The sequence below is a fragment of the Castor canadensis genome, chromosome 2 (genome assembly GCF_047511655.1).
Source record: "Castor canadensis chromosome 2, mCasCan1.hap1v2, whole genome shotgun sequence".
Taxonomy (NCBI): Eukaryota; Metazoa; Chordata; class Mammalia; order Rodentia; family Castoridae; genus Castor; species Castor canadensis.
The window spans coordinates 202,811,483-202,826,292 of record NC_133387.1 but is presented as its reverse complement, the minus strand read 5'-3'; the positions used below and the strand labels follow the sequence as shown (position 1 = coordinate 202,826,292).

At 39.5% G+C, this 14,810-nt stretch overlaps 1 protein-coding gene across 1 annotated transcript in view; it reads left to right on the top strand.

Moving 5' to 3' along the window:
• Positions 1-14,810, top strand: part of Piwil4 (piwi like RNA-mediated gene silencing 4) — a 54,454-nt gene that overhangs the window by 9,402 nt on the left and 30,242 nt on the right. Inside the window, exons 3-8 of the mRNA XM_074059737.1 lie at positions 4,670-4,748; positions 5,528-5,659; positions 7,472-7,686; positions 11,114-11,235; positions 12,804-12,884; positions 14,551-14,748. Coding sequence (XP_073915838.1) covers positions 4,670-4,748; positions 5,528-5,659; positions 7,472-7,686; positions 11,114-11,235; positions 12,804-12,884; positions 14,551-14,748 — 827 coding nt within the window. The remainder of the gene's footprint in view (positions 1-4,669; positions 4,749-5,527; positions 5,660-7,471; positions 7,687-11,113; positions 11,236-12,803; positions 12,885-14,550; positions 14,749-14,810) is intronic.

Below are 14,810 nucleotides of genomic sequence, written 5' to 3'. Positions count from 1 at the left end.
GAGTTCAAACCTAAAGACAGAGTTATATGAGAAATTCGTTTACTCTTTGAACTGTGCCACTAATGTTACTCTCTCAGCTTTTTTATGTTCTAAGAAGAGGAAATTACTATTTTATTGTTGCCTTTAGTTGTGGCTGCCTCTGTTCTTCTCTGTGGTTCAAGGACCTACAGTGCTATCCTCTTCTTGTATGTACTGGACAAGAAATGGTTCCGGATACATGGCAACAATTTTGCATGGTGCCATCCTGTATTTCAAGTCAGCACTACTGTTTGGGGTCAGCACACTCAAGAAGCTTACAGTAGAGTACCTTATACAAATAGCTGGCAAGTCTCTTTGCTTGAAATCATGCCACCTGTTTATTGAGAAGGGTTGGTGTGTTATTAAGGTGATGAACCCATTGCAATACAGGCAACTTTGGCCTGATTCTCAGTTTGTAAAACAAACCAGTAAGATTGACCTCAAAGTTCTTCTTTATTTCCACTTGACTGTGTCTCTGAGTTTTCAGGGAACTACAAGCATTTTGCATGAAGTATTTTTTGAGTTTCACTTTTATAAATGAGCAGCTATTTGTCAGACTCCACACACAAACAAAAATACCATTGGGAAAAAGTGTCTAATAAAAATTCCATTTGTTCCTTTCTTTTTATATTTTCCTATATTGTACTCTCTTTCTTCTATCTTCCCTTCCTTTCTTTCCCTTCCTTCTTCCTTCCTGCTTACTTTCTTTCTTCTTAGACATACTGGAACTTGAACTCATGGCCTTCACTTGAATCATCACCCATCCTCCTCTCTTTCCTTTTGCTTTAGGTTTTGTAGACATCCACTTTGGCAACCTTGTCATTCTGTCATTCTGCTTGGAATTCCATTTATACTCTTGCGATTAGGGAGAACATATCTCACTTTATTTGCTGAGGGTGACAGTCATAGGCTTTAATAGTGAGCAAGTTGAACCAAGGATGCAAAATTCAAGCTTACTTCTGTACATCAGTCATGAGAGTGAACAATTTTGTCTTATTTTTACTAGTACAGTATGCTGCTCTCCAATTGCAAAAAATTGTTGAATCATTTGGGTAACATAGTAAAAGGTTGAAATAAAAGTTCTTTATGGAAGAATGTGATGGGACAATATAAACCAGAAAAGAGAAACTGGAGGGGAGTTTGCTCCTGGTCTTCTAATGTCTTCCACCACTCAACATTTAGGAAAGATTTTTATCACAATGATTAAGCAGTTTAACATCTAATGCTTAATGAGAATTTCTCTTTCTCTGGACCCTTCAATAATGTATTTTTCACAGTTTGTTAAAAAGAGAGACTGTTCATGTTTACAGACTGAAGTAAACTAGGAGGCATAACAGTGGAATCATCCAGAGCACACTGTTCTGGACCAGAAAACAATTGCTTTATAAGACCTTTGAGGACAACTACATATTAGATAGTAATGTCTTCTGACTTATATACAGGGTACTGTGATTATATAAGGGATTGGAAAAGTTTTCTTTTTAGTGGTACTGGAGTTTGAACTCAGAGCCTCATACTTGCTAAGCAGGTACTCTACTACTTGAGCCATTCCGCCAGTCATGGAAAAATATTCTTGTTTTGAACAAATTCATGCTAGAATATTTAGAGGTCAAAAGGCATGTCTACAACTTCTTTGTGAATGGATCATAAAATACACACATATAAAGAGAAAATAATAAAGCAAATATGGCAAAATGTTAACTGGTGAATCTCTCCAAAGGTTTATGGACATTCTTTGACCTACTCTTGGAACTTTTCTGTAAATGATAAACTCTGTAAAATGATAAAGACTATAAACCAGGTATTTGCAGCAAACCTCAAAAATGGAGACATTTCAGAGATAGTTTCTCTAAAGTCAGTGATTTCCAGGTCTCACAGTAACCTTCAACATTGTACTATGTGACCATCCTGGTAAGACAAGTAAATGGTATACAAAGAACAAGAAGGGATGAAACAAAATTTTTGTTATTTGTAGTTGATGTGGCATACAAATTCAATGAAATAAAGACAAGCTATGAGAACCAAGATCAGCAGGCTTGACAATATCAGTTTTACACTTTGAACTACCAATTACCAGTAATCATCAATTACAAGATATAATGAAAGCAAGACACGAATTGCAATAGTAACAAAACCATAAACATTTTTGAAGTATACTAAAACAACACATGAAACTGTTGACAAAAATGAAATTCGGTTAAAAGACATAAAAATAAATGCAACAAATAATGTTGTAAAGATGGAAGTTCTTTTCAAATTTATTTATACATTCAATACAGTACTGTTGAGATTTAAGCAAGCTCTTAAACTCATGCCTGTAATCGCAGCTGCTTGATAGGTGTAGCTCAAAAAGAACAGGGTTCCAGGCCAGCCTGGGAAAAAAGATAAGGAGACCTCCCCCTCCCCCCACAAAAGAGCTGTATCTGTTAGTGTGCCTGTCATTGCCACTACACAGGAGGCATAAGTAGGACGTGCAAGTAGGAAGATCTCTGTCGAGGACGGCACCCAGACAAAATTGCAAGACCTAACCTCAAACATAACTGAAGCAAAAAGGGCTAGTGTGTGGCTCAAGTGCTAGAGCACTGTGAGGCCCTGAATTCAAACCCTAGTACCAAAAGAAAAAATCCTTGACAAACTTATTTTAAAATTTATACAGAAGAATAAAGCTTGTAAGTAAATGAATTAGAAGAAAAAGAGCAAGGACTTGTCCCACCACATTTTATAAACAATACAAAGAAGTGATGCACAAGAACAGAAATGGCAGATGCAGACTAGAACTGTGAATCTATGGTAATTGGTCGTCTGCTGAACGTGCTCCACAAACCATTATCATTAAATAATTATTAAACTATTATTAAAAGCACAGACTTTAATAATGATGGAAAAATGGCCGAGCTTAGGGAAATAAAGTTGTATCCACGCCATGTACACACGTGTTTGTGTGAACTCCTGAAGGGTAGAAGATAGTTACTGTGAACAATAAACTTACAAAGTTAATTTTAAAATCTCCTTACCCATGTAAGTTTAGAACAGACAAGTTTTCCTTTTACAAAGTCCCTCAAAACAATACAGTTTAAAAACTGCTATATCTGACTACATCAGAATGAAAAATTTTGGTTAGACATGTCAAGTCAAAATTAACAGGTGATGGACTGTGAGTTAATGTTTGAAATATAGAGGAAAAAGTAAGGTACTTTCATAACGAAAAAGATGAGAAATGTGTTTTTAAAAAGAGCAACAATCTCCCAAACTGTCACATTGTTGAAGAGGTGCTTACCCACACTAATGAGAAAAAAAAAATAACTGAAGAAAAGTAACACTGGATTCGCAAAAAACAGAGATGCTTCAGGCCAAGTTTGGGGGGGTGGTGAGGGCTGGTGGAAAGAAAACCGACGTCTAGGTCCCTCTTTTCACGTGCTCTGGACTCCACCCCCGCACCCTGGCGCCCCGCCGCCCACACCAGACCTAAACCTCAGTTCCGACCTCGGACAGATGTGGGGGAGCCCAGCCTCCACCCATTTCCACGCTGAAGACCGCTCTGGGACTTGTGCGCTCGTGGGGAGCATGAGTGGACGTGCCCGCACCAGGGCTCGAGGCCAGGACCGCAGCCCCAGGGCCACAGAAGTGGGGCACTGCCCGGCCTCCTTGTCGGTGTGTATGGTGCTGACCTGGCCTCGTCTCAAACTTCCCTACCTCTGTGTTGGGCCTGAGTAGGGCCGCCTTCTGTGTGTATCTACTCCTATCTCTGAAAGCGCTTTTTCCCTACTTGGAGTCTTCCTGAAGTTTCTCACCTTTTTTCTTTCAAGGGCTCTGAGTAAGGGAAGAGCATTGGAGGCACTGGATCATTGCTTTCTGAGTTTCAGTTGCTTGATTTGGTTGTAAATTGCCTGGTAAAAAATTGATGTACCTTTATTATATAGCATGAAAACTAACACATTTGCTCTTGCTAACTGGTACATAAAAGGAATAATTGCAAACATGTGTGGTTTACATTCAATTACTGTTGTTTGAGCAAGGGCTGCTTAAATGGGCCCAGAATAAGCAACTTTTGAGTGTCAACTTCATACTCAGGGTTTGGAGCAACCTTTCAGACTTAGACCAAAAGTACTCGACTGAGTATTTTGTGATCATTTTGCCTTTAAACTCATGAAGTGGTCTTCTGACCTTAACTTCTTGGACAAACAGAAGTAGTTAGTGAGAAAAAAAGAAAATTTTAATAGTTCTCTCTCCATCTATTTTTGAGCTAATTTGGCCAAGATTATTGAGGAAACTCATCCTCTGGGCTGGTGCTCCATTTATGTTCATACCCGTGGGCCATGAAGGCCTGAGGCCCATGCATTACTGTGCCAGGACCACTTTCATGGACTCTCTGAGCACAAGGATCACATCTCTGCCTCTTACACTTGAAGGGTTTGACACTGTGTCAGCTCATAGTACTAAAAGCTGTCTGGTGAGCCAGGAAAACAAGCTCCTCTATATCCTTTGGTCTAAAATGGACACTTTTCTCATCTCTCAAGAGTTTTAACTGTTTAACAATTTTGTTTCCCAGATAATCTAATAATTTAAGACATGATACTGTTCTTATCTTTTGATAACATTTTTGTTTGTGACATATCTTAAATCTGAACAAAACTTTTTTCCCATTTTATAGACCACATCCGTTGATCTGAGTAACAATGACGCGTCTTCTAGCAGTGGCTTCATGGGAACCAGCACGATTTCACAGCAACGTAAGTGCAAGTCAGGCTGTTTTGCTTTCATCCCATTCCACCTGAATGGAATGGAAATGACTTCCCCAAACCCCAGAGCAGGGGCCAGTTTTTTGAGCATTCTGTTCTCTTTTTTGAGGGATGTCCATGGTCATATTCCTTTGGAACTCCCTAACACAGAGTGAACTGCTGAATTTCCTGAGTGTTTGGTAGATGGTAATCCATGGACATGAGGAAGCTAGTTTTCTGATTCTTTCTGTTAAGTGAAGAATTTTGAAAAAATACTCTTAAAAATCTTATGGCAATGCTATTGCCTATCTGGATGGTAGAAATATGGCACACATGCTGCTTCTGTCTCCTCTTCCCGTCCATCCTGAGCTACAGTCCTGTTTGATGGCAGCTCTCTTCCCTGCAACCCAGATGTGATCTCAGGAAATTGGTCAACATGCTACTCCCAGTAGCCACTACCACACAATGTGGTTTACTTGGGCTGCCATAACAAAGGAACACAGACTAGGTGGCTAAACAACAGAAATTTATTTTCCCTCATTCTCATTATTCTCTCTCCTCTCTGGATATGGCCGCTTTGTTTCTGGATTCACAGGGTGTTTCCGCTGTGCACTTTTGTGTTCTAATTCTTCTTCGTGTAACATCAGGCCATCTTAACCACCTAACTGTAACTAACTTCTTTAAAGACCGTGTCTCCAGATTACAGTAAGTACTCCAAATTCTGAAGTCCTCGGGTTTGGATTAATATAGCGCAGAGTGACAGGCATTACTGTGTTCTGCTCACGTTTTAGGTGAGGAAAGTGTATCTCCTGGCGATGTTGGAGGTACTGTCATGGAAAGAGCTGTGAAAATGAGCCGGAGCTTCATGGATTTGGGCATCTGTACCAGAAAGAAATTGGCACATGTGAGAGACTGTAAAACAGGTACCCAGTACTCATGTTACTTATCTTTTTAGTGTTACCAAATTATACTTTAAAAACTTTTATTCCTAGATCTAAAATAAATAAGTTCATATATTCACTTAATAGATGTTTACCGAACATTTGCTATGTTCAACGCATTGTCTATATACTTTAGGTATCTTAGCCTTAATTTTCTCTTTTATTGATAGAAACAATATCTTCCTCAAAACCACATCTCACTTTTGGAAAAGATTTTGTCCTTATACCTGAGGTAGGGTTTAAAAGGGTGCTTCTTTTCTTCCCCAGCCATTATTCTCTGTGGAGAATCATAACCTTTCTGGATTCAGCTGCAGAAAGGAAAACATGGTATGGGTAATTCTTTACCCACATTCTGGGATCACTCCTGAAATTCCATGCACAGTTGTAGGCATATGTGTTTTCTGGGAAGTAGGTCTGTTGTTTTCTTTGGTTCCTTCTTCACTGATGCAGATCAGTGTTTTTCAAACCCTTTTTTTTAAAGCCAAAACAAGAACAAGAAATGGATATGTTACCATCCAGCAAACACATGCATACACATGCAGCTGCAGAAAAAGTTTCACGAAATAGTACTTACCCTCCTACATTCCAGGCACTGTGGTCCACTATGCAATAAACATGCTTTTGTGTCACTTCCTAATGATGGGACCAGCTATAGTTTGAAAACACTGGTGTAGATTATTTCAAAATATCTCACCAGTTGCTACATTTTCTAGCTTGAGTTGTCATCCTCATTTATAAGAGCAGCTATGTTGCCATTTCCTTGAAATCTGAGAAAACAAAAGAAAGCTTTCCTTTAACTGAAGTAGCACAATGACTCCTTGCTCCTTCCAAATAAATACCACAGGCTGAGGCCAAGGAAACCCTAAAGTACACAGGACACTTTTTCTTTCTCACCACTTCAGGGGCTCATGTTTCTATTTCCTTCAAGAAAAAAAGAAAAAGTAGTGTCTATTTGATGTCATTTCTTTTCCTCTAAGAAACTGAGTGACTCTATAAGGAAAGGCAAGAACAAAGTCCTAGTACCCTCCTAGATTCTGGCAAGGGTGGGGGTGGGGGAGCTTATGCTACCCTGAGCACTAACTCTCTATGACATGGTCATTGATTTTTAAATCATGTCCCATTGATTTTTAAACTGTGAATTAAAATTTCTATAGGAGGAAAGTTTGGAAACACACATGGCTTCCATGTGCCTGCAGAAATTAGAAGCCCAAGTCCTGTCTGCTTTCCCACAGGACAGAAACAGTCCCTCCCCCTCTCCCAGCCTGCCTGCCTGCCATCTCTTAGTCCCCGAGTCTTTTTCAGATTTGCATGGTGATCAAACTACTAATAGAACTTCACGATTTTCAGAAGGATGGTTAACTTTTGATTATCTGTAGTTCTCAAAAGTGGGGGGGGATGTATTATTGGACAGTTTCTTTGTCATCTGAGAACAGCACATTTTCAGGGTAGCATGTGAAATTATTACTGATTGGACTTGCAGAAAAATAGAGCTGGAAGGCAGGCTTGGGAGGAGCCTGGGAAATTAAGTTCAAGTGCATCTCTTCTCCCAAGGTCAAGGATGTCAGTGTCTATTCCATGTTGCTCTGAGGCTTGCTTCACACACGATCCCAATTTAACTCCCAACGGTGTTATCAGGCTTCAAGTTTAAGAGATTTTCTTGCGTCACTGAGTAAAAATTCTTGGTTTATAGCAAGTACTGTGCAAATGTAAATTAAAGTATAAAGTTATGTGATTAATTTTATCATGTTATGATTTTTAAGGAAATAATTCTGTTTTTTTGTTTACCTTCCTTAGGTTCCAGTGGAATACCTGTGAAATTGGTTACAAATCTGTTTAATTTAGATTTTCCCCAGAACTGGCAGCTATACCAGTACCATGTGACATATATTCCAGATTTAGCTTCTAGAAGGCTGAGGATGTCTTTGCTTTATAGTCATAGTGAACTTTCCAACAAACCAAAAGCATTCGATGGTGTTATCCTTTTTCTCTCACAAAAGCTAGAAAAAAAGGTAAGGTGTGGTCAGTCTTTTCAACATGTGTGTGTGCATGCATACACACATGCTACCATGCATGTATTTAATGATGGGTTGATTGTCATGACAGTGGGAACGAATATTTCACTAACTCTTCTCACTTTCTTCTGTTCACTGGCTTGAGCTCAGAGACTTCCTAAGACATCATCAGTAATTGAGTTCACCACTAAAAGGCTGATGGCATGGCATTTAAAAAATAACAGTTGTAAGTGTCCTTAAAACATGCGTGGTTTTCAACTTTTCCTCAAATTGGCAAGACGCTGATGAATACCACTTAGCCTGGTATTTATTCTGCTTTATTGCTTCTGCACAGTTGTGCCTGTGTGTCCAAGTAATTTCACATCAGTCTCTGAATCTAGGACTGCCATTTCTTTCATGACTTGCTCCAGCATATAAAATATGAGTCAATGATACCAGTTCTACGAGTCTTTTAAAAATGTGACTATTGGAAATGACAGTTGAATGTTTCAGATTCCTTTATCCATTTTTATGCTTTCAGCATTTTCATTCCTGAAATAAAGAAATTGGTATTGATGTTTCATCATATGCTGTACTCTAAAATGATCTTGAAATTAGCACAGGGAAAGAAAAGAACCGGTTTTGTATGAAATCTTCATCAATATATTTTATCAATATATGACCTGCTGCTCAGTTATAGTTAAAACGTATTCTGAAAATGATACTGCAACTCACCTTTTATTCGGATCTTAATATTGACTCAGGCTGCATCCCTTCCAATTCCCTACTCATTTCCTAGGGTACTTATTTTTGGAAAGAATCTCTCCACTGATTCATTCATTGTGTTTCCAAATACGATTCCGGAAATCCTGTTCAGCTGCCTCCTGACCTTCAGATCCCATCTGTGCACTGAGGATTCATACCTATTTGCTACTCTCATGTACTTATAAAGTGCCTACTGTGTATTTAGTATCGTGGAAGAAACAGATAAATGAAGCAGGGTTCTTCTTTCAAAAACTTTTTATTTAGTAAGTGCCCTAGTAGTAATTAGGCTTTTTATTATGCTAATATTTAGTGAGCATTTGCTCACTACAGTATTACGTTTCCTGATTGGTCCCAGCATCTCTCTCTTGAGAGGAGCAGATCTACACTTTATATATAGATCTGAGCAGGTACTCCCCCACTAGTTATACTGTTATAATGTCTACCTGACTACATTTCTTGACTGTTTACTTTGCCAGACTCTTAATAGCACCATCGAATTTAATCCTCTTATCAATCCTGGAGCCTGAGAGGTCCAAGGTCGACATACCGAGCTTAATAAAAGGCAGGGTCATCCTTAGCAGAGCATTTTAGTGGGAGACATAATTAGTTTCTTGAGGATGATTTGGATCAATGAAATGGACAACAGGGAGGGGGATTCCTAGGCTGAAGGGGGCAAAAGTCCAAAGATAGGCAGTGAAGGATGTATTTTAGAAAATTTTGGTAATTCAGATTTAACCACGACACTGTGGAAGTTATGCCTCCATAGGTAGGGAGGATTTTAAGTGTCCTGCTGAGGAAAAGAGCCTGTCCTGTATGGACCATTGAAACCTTTATGGGAGCGTTTCCATGACAGCTGTGTTAAATTAGTTACTCTGATCACATCCTATTGGTGTATTCTCAGAAAGAGGTGGGAAGGTCAATGAAATAGTGTAACCAGGATGTCAAAATGGCTTGCATAAAAATTCTAAGCGCCACTCGTTTAACCTTCCTGAGCGCTGCCTGTGCTGTGGATGAGGATAGGATTCATGCCCTGCCCTGTTTAGTCTTCACAACCCTGGGACTTTAGTTGGACTTCCTCCCACTTTAGAGATGGGGAGTCAAAGTAATTTGTTGCATATCACACAGGCTACAAAAGGCAGTGCTTTCTGATTCCAAACCATGTGTACTTAAGCACTGTGGTTAATACTGGTATTGGAACAGCTGAAAGAGATTAGATACATTGCGAGTATAAATCCACTAAGACTTGCCAGCTGGTTAGACTGTGAAGGAGAATGGAAGTTCACTTTGAGGGTAGCAGCCTGGGGTTGGAGAGTCGTGGGGCAGGAAGCAAAGGAGCCTTTGGTGTTTGGTGGGGGAGAGCAGGGGGAGCCAAGCAGTTTGATCTTAGGTGCCTGTTGGGAAATGCAGGTCCTGAGTCCATCTGCTGACACTTTCCGTCAACTCCTTACACCAACATCCTTTGTTGTCTTAATCTTTTGTCCAAAAACCCCTGCCAGGGTTTGAGGGCAGCAGCCTCTCCTGCCTACTAGGCTTTTCCTGATGTTGAAGAGCTCTTCCTACAACTGTTCTGATTATGTACAGTTTTATCTGAGGCAAGAGATAATCACAGTGAAATATTTCATCCCCTGTGAAGGAACTGGTTTTTCTTTATTTCCATGCAGTGGTCAGCTCCTGTCACAGATTCTTGGTTCAACTGAAAAGTGGTTAAACTGCACTGTAATTATAGAAAGTAGTCACAGAATGCCATGTATGCTTACTAATTAGCTGACTTCTAAAATATTACCCTTTAGAAAAATCTCAGAGTACTGATTGATATTTATTGACCTATTTTTGAATCCTTGTATTTTAAAAACCTGTTCTGAGTCCTACCTGGTTCAGAGCCTGTTTTTAGTCAGGGAACTGTTATAGAAACCTATGCATGCATTTGTTACATTGCTAAAAGATGGTTCCAGGGTGGAAGAGCCCTAAAGATTTCTCCAAGCCTATTGTAACCTTTACAAAAAAAAGAATAAGGAGGAAAGATTTGTTTTAGCTCAAACATTCAGAGGTTCCTTTGCAGATTTTAGAATTGCTTTAACTTCTCCCTTCAGTTTTACTTTCCCCTTGGTCTGTCTCCCCCCTCCTTTGCTTTTTTCCTCTGTGATTCTGCTTTTTGAATAAGCTTTCGAAAGGCTGTCCTTGGAAATCCATGAACTTGGGATGGGCAGGCAGTCCACTAACAAGTATCTGGGCCTCTGTGAACCTCCTGAAAATGGTTGCATCATGTATTCTTGTGGGGGGATGTGTGTGTGATTTTTATGGGAGAATTCTTTAACTTTTATCAGCCTCTTGAAGTACTTTATAACCCATGTCCCCTTCTGCCCCCCAACCTCCCAAAAAGGTCAAGACCCATCATTCTGGAATTCTCTTTGTATCAAATCTTTGAACCACGAGTCTGGCTTTGATTTTTTTTGTCATGAAGTTAGAAGGTAGAGACATATGTTGCTTTTTTAGAAATAGTAAACTGTGGAGGAAATAAACCCCTTGCAAACATAATATGAGCATTAGATTATTAATCATGTATAACACTTGCAGTTTTGCTTTTGTTAATGTATATTAAATTGTGATGGCTTTATAACATCTGCATTGTGCACACTTGGGGCTAATCTGTAGCGTGTATTTTAAGTACCTCTTTTTCCAGGTCACAGAATTGTCAAGTGAAACTCACAGAGGTGAGACTGTAAAGATGACTGTAACTCTAACGAGCGAGCTGAACGCAAGCTCCCCTGTGTGCATCCAGTTCTTCAATATCATCTTCAAAAAGTAAGTCACTTCAAACGCAGATTTACTTTGGACTAATGATACCTTTCAGCATAGAGCCTGGGTGTTAAAATGATCAACCATTTGCAGGCAGTGCTCCAGCAATTGTTTAGGACGGTCTTCACATACTTTCGTGCATTCCTGCAGTAATGTATAGCAATCTATCACAGCCTCTTTTTTGCACAAAATCATTATTACCCAGTGTTATCAGAACTGGGACAAGGAATTTAAGGTCATTCATTGGTAGCAAAGAAAATACCTTTTCCTTTTCTTCATTTTCTGTGCTCCATCCCACCTGAGTTCACTGTGTTTGACTTAGTCACCTGAAGGATCAGTTTTTCTCCTGGCTGGCTGATTTAAAATGAAAAAGGCCATTACCATCTGCTTTCTGCTCTGGCCCCATCTTCAGCCCCATTCTGTCCATGTACACATGGGACAGAAGGAAGGCTGCAACTAAGCTTTTTCAGTGTTCTTTATATTGGTCCAAGGATCAAGTGTTCTGAAGTCTCCTTAGGGTAGGGGGAATTTAATCAAGTACAGATTCTCTGGCCCCTCTTTGCACTTAGTAAGCAGAATGTCATGGGTAGGGTCTGAAAATCAGTAATTTTATCATGCTTTCAGAGGCTAGTAGACACTCTAAAGCATATGAATGGTCCTCTGTGCTGCTGGTGTGGATCACTATTATGAGAGCTCAGAAGCCTTAGACATCACCCCTTTGCTCAAGCAGCTGCTGGAGGGGTTGGAGAAGTTTTGGACTTCTCTTAGTAGAGACACATAAAGACACATTCCACACAAGATGCACTGTTTCATAATTCTGCCTGGATATTTTTTCCACTCTTTTGATCAAGTCTGGGCTTTGTTTTGGCTCACAGCCACTCTGGCACGTGTCCTCCTGAGGGACTGTTTTTGAATCAGCTGACATTCGGAAGGTTGCTTTCCAGTGGCAAAGCTTTTTCAGTTGTGTCTTATTTCACTCCGTTCTCACGTGAGTGCCCTGAGGCAGGTACTTGCTACTTGAATCCCCATGTTATAAATACTGAGAATAGAACTCAATGACGCTTGATGGCCCAAATTAAAATTGGAACCTCTACATTCTGACTCAGAACTTCCTGTATAACACTCACCTACATGTTACTGGACAGTCTCCTGTGGATGATGTCTCAAGTTCCAGAGTTGACTGGGGCAAACAGTTGCTGAAGGGGCATCAGATAGAGCTTCCTCCTCTCAAAGGGGAAGGAAATCAGAGGAGCCTCAGACACAGGTTACCTTACCCTGTCTGGCTAACCAGAATGTTACAGCAACCTCAGTTGTAATGGGTAATTGACCACATATTTATCATTTGTGTTAAGCTCAAAGAGATGAAAATAATTTCATTTAAATCATCCTCAAGTAAGAAGTGATAGTTCTTATATGTACACACTCATGTATATTTAGTATCGGGATGTTCCAGTGTTTATGAAGAACACATTTATACTTTCTATATATTTTATTATGGTCAGCTTATATATAAACTTAGAAATACCCTGTTATTGACTAATATTTACCAAAGATTCAAAAATATATGCTTGCAGGATCTTAAAACAATTGTCCATGTACCAAATTGGACGGAACTTCTATAAGCCTTCAGAGCCAGTGGAAATTCCCCAGCACAAGTAAATTTACTTATGTTTTCTGTTCTTCTTAAATGGCTGTAGTGTGAGCAGCATAGTTTATGATGCAATATTATGCTAGTCTGTGTCCTGTGAAAGACTGTAATTTGAAATGCAATGGGCCTTTATAATTTTTGAATATTTTTATAAAATGGTGAATGTGAGGTTTGAAGCCTGTTTTCTTATGTTAGTTTGCTAAGTCATTATCATAGATTCTAGAAGGAATTCAGCAGCTGAATTTTCTGTATATAACAAGTAATAATGAGAGCAAAATAAGCTGCATTGTATTATAACCCATAGCTGCTGTTCTCTGCTCTTATTAAAAGGAAATTAGCACAGCCATGGTGGTTGCCATGAGATCATTGGGTAAACAGAGGTCAGACAGCCGAGCCAACACAACTACCCCAGTGAAAGGCAGAACTGTTCTGAATACTTGCAGCGTGCTCTCCCAACCGGGAGCTGGATGCCACAGGGAACGTGGTCAGCTCTGCCTCTAACTGGTTGGTACTCAGCTCTCCAGAAAATTGTGATCAAGTTAAAGATAACAGGGAGACGTGCAAAAAGGATAGAAGACTGGCGTGGTAAAGGCAAAATGACGCGGGTCCCATATGTTTAGTCAGTGTGTCAGAGTGGTCTCCACATGGCGTCTTATTCATTCCTGTCCCTTATCTCTGCCTGACTTAGGAATGTTTGCAACCCAGTGTAGTGCTAAGGGGCAGCAGGCGCCCAGTACATATGCTTGTCCTGAATGAAGCCTGCCTTCATAGCACAGTGAGCTAAGTCCTCTAAGTATAAACTGGAATTTTTTTTTAAATTGTCTATTTTTTCATGCTATCCTCCTGATCCTCCTAATTTTCATGTGATCCTCCCAATCTCTGCCTCCTGAGTAGCTAGGATCGTAGGCTGAATCACCAGCACCCTAGCCATTTCTTCTTCTTTAAGATTTTCAGTCCATGTAGAAAGGATCTGATCTCTTATGTATCCATAAATGGTTCATATTTATTAGTTTATTAGTCTCATTAAATCTTTCTCTCTCTCTCTCTCTCTTTTTTTGATAGTACTGGGGTTTGAACTCAGGGCTTCATACTTGCTAAGTAGGCACACACAGTAGGAGTTCTACTGCTTGAGCCACACCTCCAGTCCATTTTATTCCTGCTATTTTTTGGAGATGAGGTCTCGCAAACTATTTACCTGCGCTGGCTTCAAACTGCCATCCTGCCAATCTCAGCCTCCTAAGTTGCTAGGATTATAGGTGTGAGCCATGGGCCCAGCTCATTTATTGGATTTAGTCACTGTCTTCAGCTTTGATGTGGTATGATTTTCTGACCAATATGTTTGCATGCTTGCACATATCACTCCATGAAAATATCATTTCTGCAGCTAACTCCTAACCAGAGTTGTCCAGTCTAGAATACCAGTGGTGCTAAGGTTGAGAAACTCTGCTTTATAGTAATATTTTTTATCCTAAACATAGGTTCAAAGACACTCCAGCCAAAAAAAACCTAGTTTTTAATAAGCAATGAGAAGAAATCACACTAAAGAAAAAAGTTACTTCTAAAAAATTAGAATGAAAAATTACCTCTTAAAAATCTGTATTGTTTTTCTGGTACAACATTTTAAACATTAAATTTTAATTTTTCTCTTACTGTTTTTAATTGTTTTTTTAAAGATTATCCCTTTGGCCTGGGTTTGCCATTTCTGTATCACATTTTGAAAGTAGGCTCCTGTTTAGTGCTGACGTGAGTTATAAAGTCCTCCGGAATGAGACCGTTTTGGAATTCATGACTGATCTCTGTTACAATACTGGCATGTCCTGCTTTACCCAGATTTGTGAGAAACAGCTGATAGGGCTTATTGTCCTTACAAGGTAAACGTCTGCATCTACATAATTTTTCTCTATAGAATGGATTGTTTAACAGTGTCTGGGTA